The sequence below is a fragment of the Meleagris gallopavo genome, chromosome 1, assembly GCF_000146605.3.
Source record: "Meleagris gallopavo isolate NT-WF06-2002-E0010 breed Aviagen turkey brand Nicholas breeding stock chromosome 1, Turkey_5.1, whole genome shotgun sequence".
Classification (NCBI taxonomy): Eukaryota; Metazoa; Chordata; class Aves; order Galliformes; family Phasianidae; genus Meleagris; species Meleagris gallopavo.
This window is the reverse complement of record NC_015011.2, coordinates 74,734,662-74,746,338: the sequence shown is the minus strand read 5'-3', so window position 1 is coordinate 74,746,338 and position 11,677 is coordinate 74,734,662. Positions and strand designations below refer to the sequence as shown.

Genomic DNA, 11,677 nt, shown 5'->3' with positions numbered 1-11,677 from the left:
TCCTCCAGCCCAAGTGCAAAACCTTGCACTTTGCTGTATTGAACCTCAGCGCAGGTTCACCTGCGCTCATCTTTCAAGACTGTTGAGGTCCCTCTGAATGGCATCCCTTCCTTCCATTGCGTCAACTGCACCACTCAGCTTGGTGTCATCAGCAAACTTGCTGAGGGTGCACTCAATTCCATCATCAATGTCATCGATTAAGATGTTAAGGAGCACCAGACCCAAGACAGACCCCTGGGGATCTGGGGCTCATTACCAGCCTCCACCTGGACATAGAACCATTAATCACCACACTCTGTCTGCAGCCTTTTAACCAATTTTAAGGAAAACACCTCCCTTCTCGGTAATTTATTGCAGTAGCTCAGCACCTTCATTTCTGAGTACATTATTTCAGTCCGAAGATAATCAGCTCCCAAACATTAATTCATGTTAATCTCTTTCCAGCCAGATTATTGTACTCCTGCACTGTAAAACAGCCTCCCATGTCTTACTTTAACTTACTTCATTCTATTGCTTGGTTTGTATCCAATGTTTGCACAAATCATTCCTAGTACAGATCGTGTTTGAAGCTCCTTCTGAGTCACTTCTCTACAAAACAGCTGAAGACACCTGAGTAATTTAATTCCCCGTGGAAGCCCTTCATGGGGCTTTGGCTTCTATGTCTTACTCCTAGGCATTATTAGCTGTTCTGACAAGGAACAGCAAGGGCTAGCTGGGAAAGGAAGCCAGGAGACAAGGGTGACCACAACTCAGGCAGTGTTTTCACTATCAAAGACATGATCTCACAGCACCTGCACACATCAAGTAGAGTTCCAAGAAAGGTGAGCAGTGAAACAGATCGAGACTAAATCTAGGATGTCCAGTCAGGAGCAAAAGAAGACAGGAATAGGGTAGGCTGTAGTTCAGAGACAGGGCTGGAAAGAAGGATACAGTGTGGATTCACAGAATCACAAAATGATTGAAGTTGGAAGAAATCTTTGGTGATTAGTTAGTCAACCCCCCTGCTCAAGCAGAATCAAGGATCAGGCTGACAGGTTGCCCAGGATCATGTCCAGATGGATTTTAATTGTCTCCAAGAATGACAGTTCCACAGCCTCTCTGTGCAATCTACTCCAGTGTTCAGTCATAATTAGAAGAAAAAAAAGAACCTGTTTCCTGATATGCAGATATATCCTCCTGTGTTTCAGTTTGTGCCAATTTTCTCTTGTCCTGTCACTGGACACCACTGAAAACAGCCTGGTTCTGTCTTCTGCAAAACATTCCTCATATATTTTTGCACAAAGATGAGATTCCTATTAGAGTCTTCTCCTTTCCAGGCTAAAGTTCCAGCTCTCTCAGTCCTTCCATATAGGAGAAATGCTCCAGTTCCTTAATCAGCTCTGCGTTCCTTCACTGAACTCACTCCAATATCTGCATATCTCTCTCGTACTGTGTAACCCAGAATTGAATACAGCAGTTCAGATGTGGCCTTATCAAATCACCTCCCTCATCCTGATGGTAAGACTCCTAATGCAGTCCAGAAAACCATTATTTTCTTTGCTACAGGGGCACGTTGCTGTGCATAAACTCGCGGTTCAAAGTCTGTTCAAGAGACAAGACCAAAGACATGAAAATCTACACTGTTCCTATGAGGGATACATCTAGAAGACAAGCTATCAACAGTGTAGGTGCATGGTTCACTCAGAGGACATGACCAGAGACAGAACTGGATAGAGTTTCACCTACAACATAGCTCATGCAAGAATTGAAGGCCTAGGTCTAATCTTAAATGGATATCCTGGTCTCATGTACAGACGGTGGAGAATGAGGTCCTAAGTTAAGGTGATCAGGTACAGTGCACCTATTGGCAACTCAGACTCTGACAGAAAGTATCAATATGAAGCCTGTCTAAAATTACCACTCAGATAAAATTTGGCTTTGACTACCTTTGTCCTGTTCTTAGAGGACTGTGGGCAATATGTACAGAGAACCAAAAAACAGATCACAATTATAGGTAAGATTTTCAGGCTGCATCCACCAAAACTGTTAAAAAGTTTTCAGCCTAGTTACATACAACAATGGGAAGCTGGAAATTAATTGTTACCTAGGTAAAAAATGTGAATTGGCTTCAGATATAGATAAAATCAAAGAGATCAATCTACTGAGACATGACTAAGAAGGCCGATGTTGACTTATGCCAGCCATCTAACCCAGAGAAAACAGCTGAGACAAGAGTTCCTCCAGGTAAACACATTAATGAATATCCAATACTGTAAAAGACTGATCCTGAGTTGTGCGTTATAAGCCAGGTGACCTCAAAGGACATAGAAACACCAATGAGTGAGTGTCCTGTTCATCCAAGTCCAGGGTGCTGGCCACAACTTATACTGGAGTCTGACTGCTGGGTTTGCTGTACAGAGCATGTATATGCATGTGCATGTCAGAAACCTTAGGATAAAACCTTCTGTCCAGCTGTCATACCCATTTTAATATATTAGTAAATTTATTTTAGATACTATGTCACTTGATGGTATTGCTTTCTTCTTGTGACTGCTTTATCCCTAAATTACTCCATGACAGAAACTGTAATCATTTTTTTTAGTGCACCTGTACTGTTTATCCTCTTACTGGTATTTAGCATCTGTTTGGTATGCACATCTGTGTCTTTCTTGGTTTCAGTCTGTCACAGCCATCTTCCTGCTTCTTACCAGATATATACAAGATAGGAGATTGGATTGCTGAGTGGCAATGTGTTGGAGGAGACAAATGGCACAGTACAATTCAGCATGCAGAGATATAGAAGCATTTCTATTTCTATTTCTATCCCAACAGTTGTTCTTTGAAAGTCTTGACAGTCAAGACCACTAATTTTCCATAGTACAGTCAGTATAAGCACAGACTTATAAATATTTTCTAAAATTTGTCCTCAGTCTCTTAAGATAGACTTGAAGAAAGCATCATGTTCAGTCATCATAAGAACACTAGCAGGAAAGTCTGATGCATTTCTTTGGAAGCCGTTTACAGAAACACTCCTTGAAAAGGGTAAACTGATTCTCCTGAATTCACTCAACCAGAATGGATAGACAAAAGATAGAGATCTCTCTCCTCTTGGAGAGGTCGCCAACATGAAAATTCTTTGATCCCATGATGAAATTCTGGCAGTGTTCCTATTTTTCTTCACACAGGAAAACTTGTAGTCTAGACTTCATTGCAGCCTGTGTAAGTAGAAGAAACATTTTGCTTATTCCATCATTGATCTATAGATATTTCCACCATGAGAGTAGACCATTCATACAGGAATCAGCTAGTTTTTGATCATTACTTAATGGCCACATGGGAACCATATTGCTTCAAGCAGTATCTATCTGCTCCCACACGGAGATCTTTAAGATTCTGCCTGGTTGGTGCTTGAGGAAAGATGAATACAATATTATCACATGAAAATCAAAACAAAACAATTTTGACAGGTCTACAACATTGTTCTTGCTAGGAAAAAAAGCACTAAGTCAGGTAAGTAACTTCTTGGAAGAGAGCTACAAGAAAGTAACTTCTAGGAAGAGAGCCTACTACATCTAACTCCCACTTCCTCACTATCCTTTTGAAAATATATCCAACAGGATACTCCTTTGGATGTAGTATGGACTAGTTTCTATCAGAGTTTGATGCTGGGACCATAGCAGCGGTACCAGATGAGGAAAAGAAAAAGAAGTCTGTACTTTTAACAAATACATGTTTTTTTGTTTGTTTGTTTGTTTGTTTTTTTTTAAGAGTATTAAAGAGCTGTATGAAAATTAGGCAGGAGGGAAGTTGAAGGAAATAAATGCAGGATGGGTGAATGGATGAGTTCCAGAAATTCAACTGTTCATTAGCAAAGCTTAGTGATGGCAGAAAGAGGAGAGATTCACTGCTTCTGCTTTTATTTACAAAAGATGCCTCAGACTGAATTCTGAAACTAATGCTGAGAAGCAGGATACAGAAATGAAAATAGTTACTTCTTGAATAGGCTGGGTTTGCTGGATACAGTACCTCCTGAAATAATATTCTATATATTTTTGCAAAAAGTACATTTTTTCTAATACAGATGAGAGGAGAAAAGTCCCTTCTGTATGTGATCTAGTGCAAGATATGATATATCCTGATATCTTAGAGGTTTTATGTGCTGTTGATAGTGGCAGCCAATTCTGGTACCTCTTCAAATTACTGTGCAAACTCACCACTGAGCTTTGGAGAGGGCACCCGTCTAACAGTGCTTGGTAAGTCTCCTTTGTATGTTTATTTGTTGAAACTGACTCATTTTTCCCGCTTTGTGCTTGTCATTTCCTTCACCTCCTCAAAATACTTTGCTTTGAAACAGGTGGGAATATCATACTGAAGAAGTTTAGTTGGTGCTCTGATTATAGATGTTACTTATGTAGTTTTATGGCTGGTTGAATCTCCCAATAAATTCCTTTTCACAAGAATGCCTATATGGGTCAAAGTTACAAGGCATGAAGTAAAGGAGGCCTTTTTGAAATCACTTATGAAGGAAACTTGAATTGATTTCTCTTTCACTCTTAAACTCTTCTCTTAAACTCGGACTATGAAAAGCATCACAGTAATTTGGACATCGGCTTATAATATTTTAGAAATAAGTGTTTGCAAAAAACGTTAACAGTGCTTAACCAGTGTCCTTTAAGTTTAGAGCAGATATCAAGAGGACTGTTACAAGTCAGGAAATGTCATTTACAATGTATATTTGAAATTAAAGAAAGACAGAAACACTACTTAGAAGAATTCTGTCTTTCAGCTGTTTTTGTTTAAACCACTATTTCCTACTGTAGTCAAGCATGTTTAAGTTATTCTCTGTACAGTGAGCAGGATGATCAATCGTACAGCTGCAGTTAATACTTTCAGAACTATTTTTTTGCTATATTTGCACTTATAATTGTAAAAGATGTTCCTAGGTTTTTGGGGGTTTTTTCTTCTGAGAGTATCAAGGCAATATGAAAAAATGAGGTAGGGGAAAAAAGAAAAAGAGAAACACAGACAGGAAAGTATGTGTGGGAAAGCCAGTAAAAGAAAAGAACAAGATGAGGAGAATTTATTGAATTGTTCTGATTCTTGAAATAAAACCCATTAACTGGAGATAAAGACACTAATACTCTGTTCAGGAGTTGAAATATAGATTAGTGATCTGTGATGAAATTTCATAGATGTCAGAAATTTCAGAGGGGAGAAGTGGGAAGTTTATGGAGTCTTCTCTATTCTCGACCGTTCAAACTCTCACATTGTTTCAAGAGATGGTACACACTGCCTTCTTATAGTTTCCCTCTCAACTTCAGACAGCAGACCTCAGTGACTACAATGAGTGATAAGTGGAGGCTGACAGCAAAACTGAGTGTGTCTGCCAATTCTTTTTCACCCTACTTAACACAGGTTTTTGTTAACACATGCCATAAGTACTGATCTTTCTGTGGAAGCTACCTTTTGCACATTCAAAGAATCACCTCCCAAGAAACACATGCAGTACAAATTCTTTCTGGTGGCTCTGATAAGACTTTACATTGAAGATTCCACATGGCCTTTAGTTCATCATCACTTAAAGCATTGAAAATCAGTGTTTTCATAAATCTCTTGCTTAAAAACAGTGTTTTTGTATGTTCATGGAAAAGAGGATTCTTTAAATGAAAAATGCTTTTGTTGTTATGCCTGAAAGAGGAGAAAATATACTAAAGGTCTACAAGGAAAGGATGGACAGAATCTTCCCAATGGTCAGAATATTTCAGTGCTGAAATATCATGCTTTATCTCCTGCGGCTTGTGTATCTCTTTCAAAGGTAGCTCTTCTGGGTATAGGGGAACTTCAATATAGAAAATTTGTGCCAACATGAAGGATGAAGACAAGGTCCTCAGACATTTTCATGTGAAGGTGAGCAACAATACCATATTTTGAAAAAGAAATACGACTCAATGTTCTAGGTAAGAAAAAATGTATAATGGGAAATCTTAAATTGGGTGTTTCAGGAAAGATAGACCAAGAAAGGTGCAGTTAGCAGGAATTCTGAAGAAGAAGAGGACAAATTAAACAATTCATGTTATTAGATTTCCCATGGAAAAGGATGTTTTTATATTAATCTGTTATGATAATAAATCTGTAGAAAGTAAGCAAGATTAATATAAGAAATTGGAGTCAGAATAGTGAGATGGGATCAAAGAAGAGAGCCCAAGCCAGATAAGACATGTTCTGGAAGAACATATATTGCATCTACAATGCAGAACTCCTAGAGATTCTATCCATTGTTCACATAATATTCTGGTTGTCTTCCACTAGAAATAAATGATATTCCTGACCAAATCTTTTCCCCAGAATTAGATTGCCTTCAGAATGAACCAATCCTTCTTATTCCTATGTTTTTCCTGACTCCTGTTGTCATATCCAGATAGAATGTGTGTCCATGGGACTGGGAGCGATGTACTTCTACTCAAAAGGAATTGGCAAAAGACATGGAGGCAGATGGAAAGAAAGTAGAGTGTGTACAGAAGGTGGATGGATCTTATATTATGTAATTTTATTCCTAAAAAGTGTGGGGATACATCAGTGTCAAAGTGCAGTAGTAGACAATATTTTATTGATGACAGACAAGTGAGTAGTCATTTTTATGCTTTCATCCAAAACATAATTAGAACAAAATGCAGAATATTTAACGATGAAGTACCAAAGAGATAGCTGATAGGCCTTCTTTTCAGTACATCTTTGGGTACTACTGGACAAAAATAAATAAATAAATAAATAAATAAATAAATTGAAGTTTTAACATGTTGATCACTGGACAGGAGTGAGCAGTTTTGATATTACACTGTGAGGCTGTGTTCTGTCAATACCCTGTATTTTGGAGACGGAACAAAAGTAACAGTTCTAGGTAAGTGGGACTTGTGAGAAGTGTGTGTTTTGCTGTGCAAGGGGAAGGGTTCTAGGGCTGTAATAATGATAAGTAAAGAGAGAATTCAGTGAATTTAGATGAAGGATCCCCTCTTCAGAATTTCTATTATTTATGCTTTAGAGTTAGCACAGAGTAGAATGGAATATAAAAACTCAGTTGATATGGAATAGCAACAGAATGCAGTCTAAAAGTAATTCCAACTCTTTCTGGAACACAGAAAGATGGATAAGGTATATAAGGATATTTGGTGAAAATGGTTGTATTTATTAAGCTTACCAAAAATATCCTGATGAACCTTATACTCACTTATAAATTTACAGAGTGGTTTTAGTGGACCTTGATTAGAGTGAATAAGGGAGAGATTTTTGGGTGGGCATTTTAAAGTGTATATTCTGGAGTAGTACTGCAGTTAAGAGTTTTGTGTAAGAAAGAAAGAAATATACCAAATACTAGAGAGTTCTTTTAAGATTCTGAAATAAAAAGTAAGGGAATATTTGGTGGGAATTTAATTGGCAAAATCTGGTGATCCTCACTTGGATTCTCTTGGAGAGCACAGAAAGAAAAGAGACAGGCAACAGAACACGTTTAATAATAGTTAAGAATAGGGGAATTTTAGTGCCAAAGAGAGTGCGTATGTGCATGAGTGAATGAACCTACTGTGTTCTGGATCTTCTGAAAACACACTAAGAAAACCAGTTAAAAGATATATGTAGTGTGCTAACTAGAAACAGTTTGAGAGAAAGTGACCTGCACATCCACCTACAGGAAAAGTGGGAAAATGCAATTTTTCTCAAATTAGGCAATCTAATGCTGACCCTGGACTGTATCATTTGATTCAGAGAACAAAAACAAGAATCCAAATATTGAAATGCTAGTTGCGTTGAAATGAGTGATTAATCTTCAACAAATTTCACTATTTTCAATATTTCACTTTTTAGTTTCAATCAGACATCTATTTGCACTACTTAGATTTGTTATTTTTACCATGTCTGGCTGTCCATCTGCTGTCTTGCTATTAAGATTTCATAAGGATTCCTATCAGACAGAGGGGAAAGAGGAAAAAAGGAGAAAGAAATGGTCAAATGAATCTGAGAAAGAAAATCAGGAACAATTGAAAATGCTAAAAAGAGAGAGAGAAAATTCTGTAATATCATCCACAAGGACATAAGAAAAGGTAAATGTGGATTACGTCACAAAAAATTTCCATAGCAGGGGAAATTTTGCACACATATACACACAAAACTATAGCATTCAATATTTACAGTTTCAGATATAGGCAAGTAGACTTAGTGTTTACAACTTAACCCTGTTTTTCTCTGATCTCCATTCATTTCCAAATTGACATCAATTGCAAGGAAAAGTAAGAGAAAGTTTTAATAGAAAAGATGGAGCTGACAAGTCCTGTGACATGGAAATGAGAAGCACAGTTGAAATCCTATTGGCTTTTCTTCATGATATAACGAACTTTGCAGTATTTTATTTTATTTTGTTTTATTTTATTTTATTTTATTTTATTTTGCATCTAATTAAGACACCAAGGATATAGTCCACTTTTTTATTTTCAAGATGAGAGGAAGTGCAATCACCATTGTAGAATTAAGACTTCACAATTTAAATCCATATTTTACTCAGTAGATTGGTAGAGTTAGATTTCTTCATAGAATCATAGAATGTCTTGGGTTGGAAGGGACCTCAAGGATCATTAGGTTCCAACCTCCCTGCCACAGGGAGGACTGTCAACCTCTAGATCAAGTACTAGATCAGATTGCCCAAGGCCCAATTCAATCTAGCCTTGAATGACTCCAGGGACAGGGCATCCATGGCCATTCTGGACAACCTGTTCCAGCACCTCACCAACCTCTCTGTGAAAAATTTTCTCCTGACATCTAATTTAAATCTGCCCTCCTTTCATTTAAAACCATTCTCCCTTGACCTAACACTATCTACCTGCCATCATCTATGTCATTGATAAAAATGTTAAAGAGTACTGGTCCCAAGACAGACACCTGGGGGACATCATTTGTCACCAGCTTCCACCTGGATGTAAAGCCACAACCTTCTGGCTGAAATCTTCCAAACAATTTCTTATCTATCAAATAGTCCACCCTTGAAATCTATATCTCTACATTCTTTCATATTACTTTTACTATTGGTTTATATATATATATATACTACTGCATCTTGTTATTTTACTCTACATATAAGCAATATTTTGTGACATAAGTTAAACTGACATGGCTTACTATTTCTTTGATCAAAAAAAAGAACTTCCTCCCCCCCTACCAAAAAAACAACAATCACATTCACTCGTGGGTCTTCTGAGAAATTGTAGTTTTAAAATATGTAGATTATAAGTCTGTGGGATTCAATTTATTTGCTTGATTGTTTCTTAAAACTGTAGGACAAGGATGGCTTAAGGTGAACCAAGGCAAGACATTTCAGAAAAGTCTTCACTCAAAACCCAAGGAAAAGAGCATACACAGACATAAAAAGACTCAATAGATGGTGAAATCAGAGGATCAGTTTGGATCCTACTCGTCGTTTGTTTTAGCGCAAAAAACAAGAGAATTAAATTCTTTTTATTTTCAGTTAGCAGCTCAGCTTTATTAACTTTGGCTATCTGGACAGTATCCAGAAAAAAAAATTATAGATGCTCTGTACATTAACATTTTGAATACTTGAGCCACATTTTATTCACATTTTATATTGATTTTCATTCAAATGGCATATAAAGCATAGCATATTTAGTATACACTATACAAGGATACTGTAGTCAAATGTGTGTATAACTGTCTTTTAGCCTGAAGTCCATGAACCTCGACACTCAGGTCTACAGTTCTTATTTAATCTTGAATTCAATGTCTAGCCTCCAGTGAAAATACTTCTGCAAAAACAAATTAACATACAAAAAACCACTACGGTTAGTTATTTGTTAGTTAAATCATTAATGGAGGCTCTGGGCTACACTGCTTTCCATTTCAGAGAAGACCAATGAAATCAAACCACCGACTGTGGCCATCTTTTCACCATCAAAGCAAGAGATTCAACAGAAGAAGAAGGCCACACTGGTGTGTCTGGCCTCCGGTTTCTACCCTGATAACCTCAATTTAGTCTGGAAGGTGAATAGCAAGAAGAGAACAGAAGGAGTGGGAACAGATGAAATTTCCACATCAAATGGGAGCACTTACTCATTGACCAGCAGACTGAGAATCTCAGACCAAGAGTGGTTCAACCCTCTGAATCGTTTTGAATGTATTGCCGAATTTTTTAAGAATGAAAGCCAACCAATACATAAATTCATCTATGGTGATACTGGTGAGTAAGACATATATGGAGCTCATTCTCTGTAGACTCCTTTCTCCGGGCCAAAAAGTCATTATTTCAAGTATGTTTCTTGGAAGTCTAGTACATTTAACTAGATCTGTCAGTAACTAGAAAATTGAGAGATTCAAAAGAATCTGATCATGTTTTTCTCCAAATTGGCTAAAACCCCTATCATTCTCATTCCCCCACACACCCTCTATTATAAAAGGAATTGAATAAACACAATGAAGGTGTTCTGTTCAATATCTGAACTCAATTAATAATTCCTATTTCTTTCTTTCTGCATTTAGGCTGTGATATCTTCAGAGGTAAGTTAAGTCATTGATTTTTTTCCCTTCTTGACAATTAGTCTGTTCATTTATGCAAAAAAGTGCTCACTGAAAGATGTGTCTTACATACAAGTGTCTATACGAATACTGTGCTTGTTTTTCCTGTCAGATACTTCCATTTAGACATGTGTACACAGATGCAGGTACAAGTATATGCATATACATTCATGTTCTTATGTATGAGTGTGAACATTCAACTTTTGTCTGCTCTCATGAAACCTTCCATGAGACTGAAAGCAAAAACTGGACATTTTAGTATAAAATATCACTGAGAGCAACACAGTTATATATACCATGAAGATACGTGCTGATTTTCTAGTGAGAAGTTAGTCACCAACTTAACTAAGTCATTCCACAGCATGTTGTCTCCTTAGATACTCTGCAGAATTAGACTAAATGATATTCCTATGTGAAAGACTCCAATCCAATTTCATTTTATGTTTCCCCCAAATTCTCTTTATTTGGACAATTTCCTAATCAGTTCCACCACTATGAATGCAAAATAAGAACAACAACAACAACAACAACAACAACAACAACAACAACAACAATAATAATAATAATAGTAATAAATAATAGTAATAATAAAAGTAAAAAAAAAAAAGGAATACAATAATAACCTTGCCCAGGAAATTTCCCAAAGAAACGTTTGGTTTTTATTTTTATTTTTATTTTTCTCTCATTTCAGAAAACTATCAGAGAAGTGCTACAGCGGGGAAGTTTGTATACATAATGCTCATTTTCAAGAGCATTTTGTATGGGATATTTGTGATGGGGATGATGCTTTGGTACAAGGTGAGGATCGAAGTTCTTCCACTCTGTACATATTTATCGTAAATCATTCTAACTGTACGTGAGGAAACTTTGGACAAAGCGAGGTCTTGCAACTGATATTTATATAAATCTATCTCTCTTAAACACAATTGAATATCTTCTTAATTTTAAGAGAAAAAGCTAGCAAGGATGAAGGGAAGGGCTTTAGGAAAAAAATAAGGAAATATGACAGGGAGTTATTGAAAAAGACAATTAATTAAGTATTACCAAAATGTATGGTCTTTTTAAAGACAAGAAAAAAACGAAAAATAGGAATGTGAAACAACACATAAGAAAAATAAGAAAGAATTCA

At 36.8% G+C, this 11,677-nt stretch overlaps 1 gene segment (V, D, J or C); it reads left to right on the top strand.

The window, feature by feature from the left end:
* Window positions 1-2,147: 2,147 nt before the first annotated feature.
* LOC100538410 lies at window positions 2,148-11,677 on the top strand. The segment is given in 6 exon segments: window positions 2,148-2,223; window positions 3,470-3,489; window positions 4,127-4,232; window positions 9,881-10,213; window positions 10,513-10,530; window positions 11,240-11,677. Coding segments are annotated over 6 exon segments (702 nt in total).